The sequence below is a fragment of the Schistocerca serialis genome, chromosome 2, assembly GCF_023864345.2.
Source record: "Schistocerca serialis cubense isolate TAMUIC-IGC-003099 chromosome 2, iqSchSeri2.2, whole genome shotgun sequence".
Taxonomy (NCBI): Eukaryota; Metazoa; Arthropoda; class Insecta; order Orthoptera; family Acrididae; genus Schistocerca; species Schistocerca serialis.
In genome coordinates, this window is record NC_064639.1 from 1143337911 (window position 1) to 1143352361 (window position 14451).

The following is a 14451-nucleotide window of genomic DNA, read 5'->3' on the forward strand; positions in this document are numbered from 1 at the left end:
TATGAGGTTCTGTTATCCAGTATTTTATTTCATTAATTTTTTTTAAACTGTCACATTTTTTATGCGAGTTGGTTGATTTTTAATAATCTCCTGCAAACAAGACAGTGAGTGCAACCTGAGAGCTGTTGAAGGTATCATTCCAGTAAAAAAACTTTTTATATTTTTTTCACTGGTATGTCTTGGGGGGAACATTATTTCTTACTAAGGTGTGCCAGAAATAATTCGTTAATACTTTTTTCATTACAGAGCTATAGAGGACCCTCTGGAAGCATTTGAGCGCATGTTAAGAGAAAAAGATGACAGGGATAGGAAGCTGCGGAAGACAAGGCGACCATCTCGTTCTCGGTCTCGCAGTTTCACACCAAGATCTCGTAGTACCAGCACACGCAGCTATACGAGATCACGTTCGCATTCACGTACTCCACACAGTCCACGCTCTAGGACACCACGATCTCGGACCCCACGTTCAAGGACACCCAGAAAAAGGTCGAGGACCAGAACAAGAACAAGGACGAGAACGCGATCACGCACCAGGTCACGATCATTTACAATAAGCAGGTAGGTGCTAAAAATTGTAAGAAATGTAGCTTTAATAAATTACGAAATCCATTTTTTTAAATAATGCATGAAATGAACAAAAGAGTTACAGGACATTCTTCTTAATCATCAAATTGTGGTAGGACAGCTGTAAAAAGTGACCAACTAAGTTATCATGCTGTTGCCTCAGTTCAAACTTTATACCACTTTCCCTTTTCAGCTTTAATCTTATTCTAAGCTTGGATGTACAACTATTTGCTTAACATTGAACTAGCATTGGTAAGTGGTAATTCGTGTCTGCCCCCGGTAGCTGAGTGGTCAGCGCGGCAGAATGTTAATCATAAGGGTCCGGGTCCGATTTCCAGCTGGGTTGGAGATTTTCTCCACTCAGGGACTGAGTGTTGTGTTGTCCTAATCATCATTTCATTCCCATCAACACGCAAGTCGTCGAAGTGGCGTCAAATCAAAAGACTTGCACCAGGTGAACGGTCTACCCGACAGGAGGCCCTAGTCACACGACGTTGTTTTTAGTGGTAATTCATTACTGCATTTGAATTGGTATTTCAGATATGATAATTTTACTTCCAACAAATGTACTCAAATTATGGGGAAAGTAAGTAACTGAATACAAGCATGCACATAACTGCCATAGTTATTGGGTTTGTCCTTTATTCCCAAAATTAGGTATAAGTACTAAGTGTGGTGTGAAATCTGTTTTTCCATTTTCAAAGTACTGACTGCTACTCTGATAGTAAACATAATGTGTGGTGTGCAGTGCTTCTTTTTTCAAACAATTTTTGTTGCTTCTGTTGTACACATCAGTATATGTTACCTAGATGCATTTCTTCTTTTTGAACTGGTTCCACTGGAGTATTATGTGTGATAGTATCGCACCATGCCGCGTTTTGTAGGTGATCCCTCTTCCATTCTCTAAGTTGTTTCTTCTCTTGCCTTGTACAGTATACTGACTGTCAGGAAACTGCCATTGTCTTTGCATGTGTAGATGGATATCATCAGAAATTCATATTGTTCAGGGAGCCCAGATAACATCCTAGTTTTGTGGAACACCACACTTTTCAGTCTGTGTTGCTCACGCTAAGACAGAGATTTCAGTGAGCATGATCCTTGAATTCGTGTGCTGTAGCTCAGAAATTTTAGTTTCAACTTTATCTAGTCTAGTACAGTGCGACACATGCAGTACAGGGAGCTAAGCCACACTTGGAATGAATGCACTTTCTGTATTAGCTAACCTAGATCTGATAGCCCCCCCCCCCTTTTTGTATGCAGATCTCAGCATACAGATGAGAGTATGGTATCGTTAGATTAAATTAGTATTGTAGTGGCATGATGACAATTGAGGTACAAAAGCAATTCATAGATAAAGGATCAGTAAGTACACATCATGTGTAGACATCACAGTGCAAAGAATGTAGTGTACTGTCACGAACAATAATAATATTTAGGTTAAGATGTTTTTCCCCCTTTGTTTTTGTTGTTCTTTGAATCTGTTTTTATTATTTTTAATCTGTACTTCCTTTTTGTCCATACTTTTCCTAAAATCCTGTCAGTCTTGCATTTTGCATTATCATTTTATTGCATCATTATTTGGTGTATAAATCTCTTGAATTCCATTCTTGCGATATTTCTTTATGTTGAGTTGAGTCAAAAGGTTTTTCTGCTATTACACTCAAGTGAGTCTATCTGAGATGAAAGTAAACAAAGCATGAGTATTCTCTGTAAGTACCTCCAACAACAATAAAGAGTGTAATCTAAAAGATGTAGATCAATTGATAAAGAACTATTCAGGTTTTTATGTTCCTAATTCACACTGTACTATACTCGTGAAGTACGCCACTGGTGAGAGTAGGGTAAGAACAAGAACATGACACAAGAGTTGTATGTGTAATTTGCTTTGTTAAATTAGCTGCACCAGTTGTTACAGTTATGGGACGGTTTCTTACCATATAATGGACTAAAGTGCCAACTGAAGAAAACAAGTTATACAGTTTAATTTGTCTTTTACGACCGTAATAAAAGTCTTTTTAAGACCATATGTGTTTTGCTGTTTTTTTTTTAAATGCTTAAAATAAAAAATGAAATGCATAAGATCTTAATGAGACCGTTATTATAGTCACAAAAGATGGTACTAACCTATAAAACTTTACAACTACTGACTACAACTGTGGAAAAAGAAATTGAAAAGCAAAGGAAAAAAAAAAAAAACATGTATTAAAAATGGGTGGCACAACTGCCTAAGAAAGATCAACTTCTTAAGTGTGTAGAAAAGCTAAGAGAAGAAGAAAATATATCAGCAGAGGAGCTGTAGCAGGTACAAGAAATGTTTGCCTAACCTGAAGATTTCATTGAATGCACAAATTGCTAACTGCAAATATGACAGGCAGTGACTTGGGACATTCTACTCACCCTGTACCTTGAAACCAAACTGGACACATTTGTTGCCAATATTGATTCCCTAGGACCAAGAGCTTCAGTTTCATCTTTGCACAGACATCTAGCACGGCACGGGGGAAGCCAATGCCACACAGATTTTTATTTTAGTGACCAAGCCACAATTTTGTTTCTCTTGTGAGGCAAATGGCCATAAAATATGCATTTGAAGCATAAAATACCAGCTTGCAAATACGTTAAAGGACTGAATTTTATGATTTCAGGGGGAAAAAATTGCTAGAGGGCACATTGCGATCTACACTGCTGTTGTATTTTAAAATTTGTTAAAACAGTGACAGATCAGAAATTGGCAGAATAGTTTGTTTACAATGAGTTTTTTTAAAAAAAACTTTTGAAGAAAATAGAAATTTCTCATGAAAGATTTCTTTGGATGATTTTTGTGATTTTCATTGAAGCCTAATGTAACAACAATGCCTCATAGTACTTCGTTCAACTTTTAGTAATTAGTCACCTTGTACCCACCCCGTTAGCCATGCGCTCTAACGCACTGCTTTCCGGGCAGGAAGGTGCGCTTGGCCCCGACACGAATCCACCCTGCAGATTAGTGTAGAGGTCCTATTCTGCCTCAGTTACAGTATGTTGGCGATTTCTGTGCAAACACTTTCTCCACATATGTGTACACCATAAGTACTCTACCATGCAAACACTGGGGTTACACTCGTCTGGTGTGAGACTTTCCCAGGGGGGTCCATTGGGGGCCAAACAGCACAATAACCCTGTGTTCAGTGTGGGACGGCAGTGGGGTGAGTGGACTGTTGTGTGGCCTGTTGTGGGGTTGTGAACCACTGAGGGCTGTGGCAGGGACAAAGCCTCTCCTTCGTTTCTAGGTCCCTGGTTCCATACAATACAATACGTCACCTTCAGAAATTATTGTTTACAGTTTGTTTGCAGAATTTTGTTGTGCTCATATTAGTCTGCAGAGAATTTTTTATAGGTCAAACAAAATACATCGTTGCTGTCCTCACATAAATGAAGAGGATCAGCATATCACCTACTGTGAAATAGTGGCCTCCTTAGGCTACGAAAGACTGTGATACATTTGACATTGCATTAAATTTTGACTGTGAAAAAGAGCTGACTACTCTGGATTCCACGCATTTTGTTGTGATCAGAGCTCAAAAGCAGGTTTGTATCAGTTGGCGTAAGGAACCACTTGGGGTGGGGAGGGGGGGGGGAGATATTGTGGACCAGGATTTTTGTCTTGTGGAGAAGCTTTGAGAAGTTTTCAATTCATTTCGAAAGCATGTGCAGTGCTCTTGCAAGACAAGTGTTCGGGTTTGAGCCCTGGGGCCTGACACAGTTTCAACATCTCACATTGTTCATTCTTAATTTTTGTTCACAACTTCAAGGAAATTGTTTTACAACAAAAAAGTAGTAGTTCAAACTTTTATGTCAAAGTGTCTTATCATTTCCTTTCCCTTTTGAAGCTACTAGTATTTTCTTAGTTCTTTGATAACTGATGTCCAGGGGACACAATAGGTATGTGCTACTTTCATACTGTGAAGGAATGGGTAGAATCAGCTTAGTGTTGTAAACATCTTTCTACTCATACAGGTTATTTAACACCATTCGGAAAACATTGATCAGATAGAGTATATATATGTGTGTGTGTGTGTGAACACTGAAGACGATGTAAAACATGTCTATTAATTTGAAAAACTACTGCTTGGGGCATATCTGTGAGAATGTGGAGATGCATTATGAATGAGGAACATGACACTGACAGGATGAGGAGAAAAATTAAGCATGAAACTTGATGAAACTTAGTAAATTGTTGTATAATGAACAATCTTTGGTGTCCATAAAATAAATAATAAATGCTCTAGCATGCGACTTTGCTTACAGTTTTGTAAGATATTATGAATTTTTCAGGCAGCAGCTGTGTGTGTGTGTGTGTGTGTGTGTGTGTGTGTGTGTGGCGTGAATGCGCGCGCGCTCTAACCCGAGAAAGAACTGATTCCAAATGCTTGCATGTTTCTTGTCTTTTGTTTGTGCCTGCCAAATGACTTACATTCTACCATAAATTTTCTACTGTAACGGAAAAAGAAGTTATTCATGAACAGCCATTGCAGTTTTCATGATTCAGAATTTTAAGTCTTTTGGACATGCGTGCACGTCCAAAATAAGATACTACTGCAACCTACAGCTGTATGAAATACAAGAAATATGTTCGCAATTGTGAATATGATGAGACTCCAGTCACACAGTTTATTGGCAACATGTGAAAATTTATGCCAGATGAGGACTTGAACTTTATTTCCCGCTTTACACAGGCATTCGCCTTAATCACTTCGGCTATCCAAGCGTGTTTTGAGGACTGATCACATGTTACTGTGTGTCCACGTCCTGGACTCGCACAATTGCCGTGATTCTAACGCAGGAAGAGACTAAGTTATTATTGTTGCAGCCCTTTCGTAGGCATGTAAATACTCTTTGCAGTGTCTATGTTTAACAGTCTACTGTGTAATGTTCTTCGGATATGTATGCATCTGTGAAGAAGCAGACACTGAGAACCACAGTTACTGTGTGAGTGCAGGACGTGTACACAACATACAGAGATTTGGTTTGTCCTAAAGCATACTCAGGTAGCTTGAGTGGTTACGGTGATCGCTCGCATAAAGTGAGAAATCTGGGTTTCAGTCCTGGTCAGACAGAAATTTTAATATGTCGTACGCACCAGCCTTTAATAGAAAGTGAGGTACTGTCGTGAATTTTGGTTACAACAATGTGTTTTTATTAACCCACTGTCCAGCATCAATATAGTGGTGATCTGGGTCAAGCTTGCATGGTAGAAATTTTTCTTGCTACAAGTGTGTCGCACAACTCTCTGCTAGTTCAGTACTACCTCTGGCATTGTGCAGGATGGTTTTTCTGCTTGTAGTTTATTTTTTTTTTTTTTCCCCCATCGTTATAGCTGTGTTGTTTTCTCCTCATTTATTGTGATGGCAGGTGTTGATGAACAGTGCACAGCCATGATTCTGTACTTATTGCTTGGGAATAATGTTACATAAACAGTTTTGATGTTGAAAACAGCTTACAGCGATGACACCATGGGAAAACTAATGTGTACAAATGGTTTTCTCATGTCAAAAATGTCAACATGTTGATTAATTTTTTTTTTTTTACTCATTCCATACATCCACAACTGCCCAGACAGTGAAACATTTTGAGAAAATGTATTTATTTTTGCTGAAGGACCAATGACGGACCATTGGACATAAGGTGGAGTTAACTGGATTGTCTTGGAACATGCTTCAGCAAAAATTAACAGATTTAAGAATGTGAAGAGAGTCTGCCTTCGTTTCTTGCAGACTTCTGACAAGTCAGCAAAAAGAACAATTGAGGGGTAGTGTCCTGTACTTTGGAAGAACAATTCCAAGCTGATACAGAATTGTTTTTGAGATCTTTACTAGTGAAAAATCATAATGCTAGGATTTATGACTGTGAAAGTAGACAACAGAAAGTGGTGAATGTCAGTGTCACATTGCCCAAGGAGTGAAGTTGATTTTGAAGACAATGCTTATATTGTTATGAGGACAATAGTGCATTCAAAGTTTATTCCAACACATCTGCCTGTTAATAAAGTTTAAACCATGTAAAATCCAAGATTGAATAACAGCTATGTGAAAAGGATAGATTGCTACTCGCCATGATGTAGAGAAGGCAAAATGGCAAATAGGCTGCTGATAAAGGATTTCTAGACATTGTTTAGCTATTGGACTAAGTCCTTCCTCAGACGTACGCAAAACACACACACACATTCACAAAGGCATAAAACAAACAAACAAACACACTCAAAACCATCATCATCTCCTGATGCTAAGACATGAGCGTGTCTGAGGTGACTGTGATCCCCACTGGGTTCATAGTGGGTTTACAGAAAAGACATGGGGATGGAGTACTATATGCTAGTACTTCCAGTGGAGCATGCAAGAATGTGATTGGGACAAGATGGTGGACAGCTTTGAAAGGATGTGTGTAAGGAGAGGCAAAGATGAGAGGAGAGAAGAGAAGAGATATAGAGGAGGGCAAAGTACTATGCAGGTGTGCTGGTGGACTATGACACACGTGTATGGCTTGAGTGGGAACATGGAAGGTGATGAAGGCAGGTGGAGGACGGGGGCCAGCGAAGATTGAGACTAGGGGGTTTGTGGGACTGAAGAATATGTTAACAAGGAGAGTTCATAAAAGATGTTCTTTGATGGGAATAACCCAGGTAGCATGAGCTGTGAAGCAGTCTGAAGACGAGTGCATCATGTTGCACAGTGTGCTCAGCATCTGGGTGTTGCAGCTCTCTCTTGACCGCAGTTTGGTGTGGTCATCCATATGGACAGAGAGCTTGTCAGTGGTCATGCTCATGTATAATGTGGCACAATGGGTGATGGTAAGTTATTAGGACTGCTTTCATGGGTGCTAGGGTGGTGTAGGAATAGCTGTGATGGGACAGTAGTAGAAGGTAGTGGCAGTTTATTTGGGATAGATCTCGTACCTAGGTCTGTTGCAGGGGTATGTGCCAAGCAGCAAGGGGTCGGGAGTGGGGGTTGTATCAAGACAGAGAAAATTACTGCATAGCTTGGATGTTTGGTGTAATACCACTGTGGGAGGATATTTCTCATTTCAGGGCACAAAAAGATGTAGTTCAGATTACATTGGAGAACATTTTTTCCAGTCCTAGGTGGGACTCAGTCACGGGGGAGTTGTTCCTTTGTGGCCTTACAGTGGATATGTTGGTGATGGTAGGTGACTGGGGAGAAAAAGTCCAGGAGATCGGTTTCTGGACAAGGTGTAATTTTGGTCAGTAGAGGCCTCAGTAAGAGTTCTAGCATATTTAGAGAGGGACTGCTCTTCACTGCAGTTGTTATGACTATGGTTGGCAAGGGTGTGTGGAAAAGACTTCTCGTGTGGAGTGGGTGACAACTGTTGGAGTGGATGTAATATTGAGTGGTTTGTAGGTTCGATCTGTACATAGCTAGTGATGTAGCAATCCTTGATGTGGAGATCCACATCGAGGAATGTGTGACTTGTTAGGCTGATGAGGACAAAGTGAAGTGAAAGGAGGGAGAAGTTGTGGAGGTTCTGGGAAATTGTTTACAAAGATGTTCTCATCCTTAATCCAGATCATGATGTCATCAGCTAATCTGAATCAGGTGAGGGGTTTGGTATACTGGGTGCCTGGGAAGGATTCCTTTAGATGACCCATGAATGGGTTAATATAGAATGCGCAAGTGTCAGTTGCTGCACAACTAGTTTGTTTGTAGGTGTGCCTTTGAAGAAGAATTAATTGTGAGTGAGGATATAGTTGGTTATGGTAAGCAGGAAGGAAGTGGTAGTTCTGTAGCCAGTTGGGCTTCTGGAATAGTAGTGTTCAGTAGCAGTAAGGCCATGGGCAGAGGGGATGTTTGTATAGAGGGAGGTGACATGGACAGTGATGAGCAGGGCACCGGGTAGTAAAGGAATGGGGACTGTGGTGAGTAGCAATGTATCCTTTTCATACCATACGACTTGATCTGTGGCAGACTGGGTATTGGTTTTCCTACCAGGACAAGCCTCCTGTTCATGTAGATCTCGGCGAGCCACCTTTTGGCCAAAACTTGTGCGAGTACCATTTCCCATGTACCTTAGTCACCTGATCTGGTTCCTTGTGATTTCTCTCTCTTTCCTAGCATAAGGAACATCAAGGAAGAACTCCAATTTGATTATGTAGATGTGGCTGAGGGAAAAAGCCATGGAGGAGCTGCCAGTCTTCACTTCAAATGGGTGCAAAACATGCTACCAGCTATGGTTTTACCAGCTGGACATATAATGGCCAAGGCTTTGAAGGTTATAAGGTTGTTTTGTAAAAACAAATGGGGCTGTACACACTCAGTAAAACCAGCAAGAAAATATTTGTTAAGTTCAACATTGAAACCATTCTTAGTGATGGACATTTGTATGCTATATTGTCTGTATTGTGTAGATTTAAATGTAACTAAACAGCTGTGATATGCTGTGAAAGAGGAACAAATCTGTTTGCAGTAGGTACTGAAACCAGCATTTTGGACAACAAATATTCTATTGTAGGTGATAACTTTTATTTTCTAGTAGAGCAAATTGTTAACATGATCACAGAAAACAAAACTGTCATTAAGTTTCAGAGCAGTATAGGTGTGACAGCGGTAATGTTAGTATGAGCAATGATATTGAAAGCGCTACACAAGTACTACATCACTTGTACGTGCCATTTGATATTCTCATTTATTGCAAGACAAATAACTGGAGGGTCCTATTTCCTACCTCCCTCCCTTCCGACCTAAAACTGTTGTCTTACATAGGTGCACAGCTCTGAATCTATGCTTCGACTTGCTGATTACAAGTCAGCACCTTCATGTTGTCAATTCCTCTGATTTGATCTTATCTCTATTTTTCCATCTATAGAACAAACAGTCTGCAGTTTTAATGTGCGGCTCATGATTTATTCTGCTACCTGTCTACTGTGTATGAATTACAATCTTCAAGTGTTTTCTTCTGGGAAGTTTTCAGTGATTGCTAATATTTATACTTTTTAATCAGTAGTGTTAAACAGCTTCTGTTATTGCCTTATTATTAATTTTATGTTTATCATTAATTTGATTATCATTAAGAGTTATGAAAAATTACAGATTTAGCGCACTGTTCGAACTGTGCAAATACGAAGTGCAGGTAATCTGTTTGTTGCAGTTTTTACTCAGTAGCGCTATCAGTGTAGCCGTCATAGGAGAGTGGTATGTTGTTTTTTGCAACTGTTACCAGATATCCTACAAGGGTGATAGTGTCACTACATGTGGTATTCAGTATGTATTTCAATACAAAAATCACGTTGGTGTTGAAGAAGTGTACAGATGGGTTATGTACGTAAGGATTACAGGATATTTTCTTCAACTTATGGCAGAAGAATCTAGCTTGTTGTGATTTTACTTTATCTTGTTCTGCTTAATCAAGTGTTTTGTTATCATTTCCTTTGCCTCCCTTCTCCCTAAAATATTTCAGGCAAATATTGGGATGATTCCTTTCAACTTCATGCAGGCTGCTGATAAAGTGTCTCAGAATTGTAACTCTGCCATCGTTATGTATGTACTATTCCCTCATAGGATTTGTGGTTGATATTGTGGATCCATTCATAAGTAACTGCCACATTCATCCAGTCAACATTAGACCAAAAAAGTATTTGCACTTTGAAAACACTTCTTTAACTGCTGTATTGCAGTATTGTGTAGGTTTATAGACACATAGCAGAACTGAAAAATGTCATGACAAATCACAAATTTGCAATAAGTCGACAGGGTTCCTTGCAGCACTATTCTTTAATTATGGACAGGAGCCTCCTCACTATAGTTCACTGCATTATGTGTAAACACATCATTTACAGTATGAGGATGTGCTGAAAAGTAATGCATCTGACGGTATGTGAGACACCTTAAAGGTTTTTAAATAAAACAGTCATTAACATTCTGCTTTTTTCATATGTATTTCTCAACACAGTCACTCTGACAGTGAACACCTTTCTTGCAATGAGAGACCAGTTTGTTAATACCAACCTTGTAGAGAGTTTGACTTTGTTGATGGAGCCACAACCTCACCTCTACTTGTTCCATGTCATTACACTCAAAGTGAAGTCCTCAAAGCTGTTCTTTAAGTTTTGGAACCAGATGAAAATCAGATGGGACGAGGGCAGGACTGTATGGAGAATGATTGATTACATTGAAACCACGGTATTGGATTGTTACTGATGTTACAGTGGTTGTTGTTGATCTGGCATTGTCATGCTGAAGGAGAGGGTGCTCCATGTATGGATGAACTTCTTGAGTGTGAAACTAGATTACAGCACACTGTTTCTTGTACACCAACGTATTTAAGTTACACACTGTCATGCTATACACTACAGTTCAGATCCCTCTCTTAGCAGAGGGCTGCAAATATGTAGACTTGAAGCATAAACTTGTAGAATGTTAATAAGGTTTGTTTTATTTAAAAGGCTTTAAGAGTTTTCACATAAAATGTTCGGAAGCATTACTTGTCAGCAGACCCACAAATATGCTATTGCAGTTTTTTGTGTCTTTTTAATAGCCTTTATTTTTTATTTTTAAGCTTGTCAGTTTTCTGTGAATTATGTAGTGATTCATTCCATAACCAAGTAGCTTTGGCTCACATGAGCCCATAGGACTAAAATAAAAATAGACCACATCTGATACACTTCTCATGATGTTGTCAGTGTTATATGAAAACATCAGCAGCTGTCCCTTTTTTCTGCTCTTTCTGTCTACTGTCATTTCTGGTGACAATTTTCTTCCCTGCAACTGTGCATTTCATACCTCCAAGTATACCATTCATTGTAAGTTACTCTCTTTGAATATGATCAACTATGTTCCCTGTGTAGCTCTCATACTACTAAATTCTCCCTGTGTAGCTCACATATTATTCATGGCTTCAGATCTCTTTGTGCAGTGCTTACCAGGTACCATTTAAGTTTGTTATTAGTGTCCTATCACTTTATTGCACACTTGATGAATCATCAGATACTTCAATTTTAATTTATATTTTGGATTGTAGATTTTACCAACCTAACTACTGTGTCAAGTTACCTTTCAGCTGAGTTTAAAAAGAATTTTTTAGTTAGCAAATAATAAGCAGACTAAAAGTTTAGGGGCTCTCATTTGTTCCATTGCTCTCAAAGTTATGTAAAAATGCATTTTCTTCCATTCATAGTATTGTAACTTTTGCAGTAGTGTGTTACTGTATTTACCCAAATTTGACACCCCCCCCCCCCCCCCCTTAAAAAAGCTCTTTGAGAAAATATGGCTTTAACATATTCCAACTAACCAAAGAATCGTCATCACTGGTATCATTATCTTAGTTTCACGTAACAAATGAGATGTGGGAAAAGGGATAGTGTATTTCTATTACTACCAGCAATGAATTTTAAAATCTTAGTTGCTACAAATATTTCATTGCTTCTTCCAAAGATGTTGTGATCTGGGATGGCTGTTATGATGGGATGTGACCTGAGAACACAGATCTCTCTCTCTCTCTCTCTCTCTCTCTCTCTCTCCTTCATTCCTTCATTCCTTCCTTCTTTCCTTATTCTTCACCCCCCCCCCCCTCCTCCCCCCTCAAAATATGTAGCAGATTTCACATCTGTAATGATGTGAGAACATGATAATATTTTCCTGTGTTTCTTACTTACAAACAAGTCAGCTGTGTGCAGCTCTCTCATTGGCTGCATAGAACCAACAGCTGATACCCCCTTTCATTCCCATCACACCATCATGGCAAGCGTTGACATATAATAATAGTTGAAATTGAACAAAGCTCCAGGGCCCGATGGAATCCCTGTCAGATTCTGTACTGAATTTGTAGCTCAGTTAGTCTCTCTTTTACTATAATCTTTCATAGATCCCTCGAACAAAAAACCGTGCCCAGTTCTTGGAAAAAGGCACAGGTCACACCCGTCTACAAGAAGGGTAGTAGAAGCGATCCACAAGGTTACCATCAACTATTCTTGACTTCGATTTATTGTCAAATCTTGGAGAACTTGCTCAGATCTCAAACATAAAGAGCTATCTTGAATAGAATGACCCCCTAAATGCCAGCCATCATGGATTTCAAAAACGTCAATCAGTGAAACCCAATGTGCACTTTTCTCTTGTGACGTACTGAGAGTTTTATCAAGGCAATTGGGTAGATGCAGTATTTCTTGATTTCTTAAAATCATTTGACTTAGTACCACACCCACACTTATTGCCATAGCATCTTCATATGGGGTTTCAAGTGAAATTTGTGCCTGGATTAAGGACTTTTTGGTAGGTGGGACGCAGCGTGTTATCTTGGATGGAGAGTCCTCATCAGATGTAGAAGTAACTTTGGATGTGACCCATGGAAGTGTGTGGAAACTCTTGCTGTTCATGTTGTGTGTTAATGACCTTGCGGAAAATTTTCATAGTAAAATCAGTCTTTTTGCAGATGATGCAGTTATCTGTAATGATGTACTATCTGAAAGAAGCTGCGTAAATATTTGCTCAGGTATTGATAAGATTTCAGAGTCTTGCAGAGATTAGCAAATTGCTTTAATTGTTCAGAAATGTTAAATTTTGCACTTCACAAAACGAAAAAGCATAGTATCCTATGATTATAATATCAGTGAGTCACTGTTGGAATTAGCTAATTCATGCAAATAACTGGGTGGAACACTTGGTAAGGATATGAAATGGAATGATCACATAGGTGCAGTCATGGATAAATCAAGTTGCAGACTTTGGTTTGTTGCTAGAATACCGGGAAAGTGCAGTCAACCTACAGAGGAGATTGCTTACAAGTCACTCATGTGACCGTTGCTAGAATATTGCTCAAGTGTGGGGGACCCATACCAGGTAGGACTAACAAGCGATATTGAATGTTTACAGAGAAGTGCAGCATGAGTGGTCACAGGTTTATTTAATCTTTGGGAGAGTGTCACAGAGATACTATCCCGAGAAAGTCTGTTAACAAAATTTCAAGAACTGGCTTTAAATGATGACTCCAGGACTGTACTACAACCCCTCTATGTATCAATCATATAGGAATAATGAGGATAAGATTAAAATAATTACTGCACACACACAGGGACATTCAAACAATCATTCTTCTCACACTCCATACAGAATGGAACAGGAAGAAACCCTAAAACCTGATACAGTGGGATGTATCCTCTGCCATGTACATCACAGTAGTGTGCAGAGTATAGATGTAGATGTACATGTAGATCACTCCATTCTGTGTTTTTTTGGCTCGTGAGTTTGAATGTTGATACTTCTTGATAGTGAAAGAATTTTTATTTCTGTGCAGTCAGACAGTGGATACGTGGCCACTCTTCTTACAGATAATGCATGCGGCATTTCTGAAATTGCATTCGCTCTGGCTATGGTGCAGCCAACATTTTAGGAAAGATTTATAATTTGTGGTGGCTGGTCATTTGAAAAATTTTAGGCGAATCATCTGTGAATTTTCACCCTTGATGTCTTCACCATTTGTTGAGAAGAGTCATATGTCTCAGCAACTTTAAAACTTTATCCAGTGAAACATTGCTGTATTGCAGAGCGAAATTCCACAGGATATCATGAGGAGTAAACAGTGTATTGACATCTTTGATTGATCTGTCAGTACAAGTATGGATATGTCTGCCCAGATCCCCCCCCCCCCCCCCCTTTATTTCTGAGGAATTTGTGAGTGGCTGCTGGCATTGCATGCTTTTTTTTCTCTTAGGAATGGGCTGATAGCTGGTTAACCATATTGGACACCCCCCCCCCCCCCCCATGTTGTTCATCAGCAGGTTCAACATGCTAGTCCCAGACAATGACAGCTAATAAATCCAATTCGTGTCATCTCTTACCAGGTGTGCCGTGAAATGTTGTTCTGAGCATTACAGTTAAGTGTCCCATAATTCCTTTGTCCTTT

At 39.3% G+C, this 14451-nt stretch overlaps 1 protein-coding gene across 4 annotated transcripts in view; it reads left to right on the forward strand.

Moving 5' to 3' along the window:
• Positions 1–14451, forward strand: part of LOC126458605 (E3 ubiquitin-protein ligase RBBP6) — a 387537-nt gene that overhangs the window by 231203 nt on the left and 141883 nt on the right. For all 4 annotated transcript variants that reach the window (XM_050095761.1, XM_050095763.1, XM_050095764.1 and 1 more), the window contains one exon: positions 247–558. In XM_050095761.1, coding sequence (XP_049951718.1) covers positions 247–558 — 312 coding nt within the window. The remainder of the gene's footprint in view (positions 1–246; positions 559–14451) is intronic.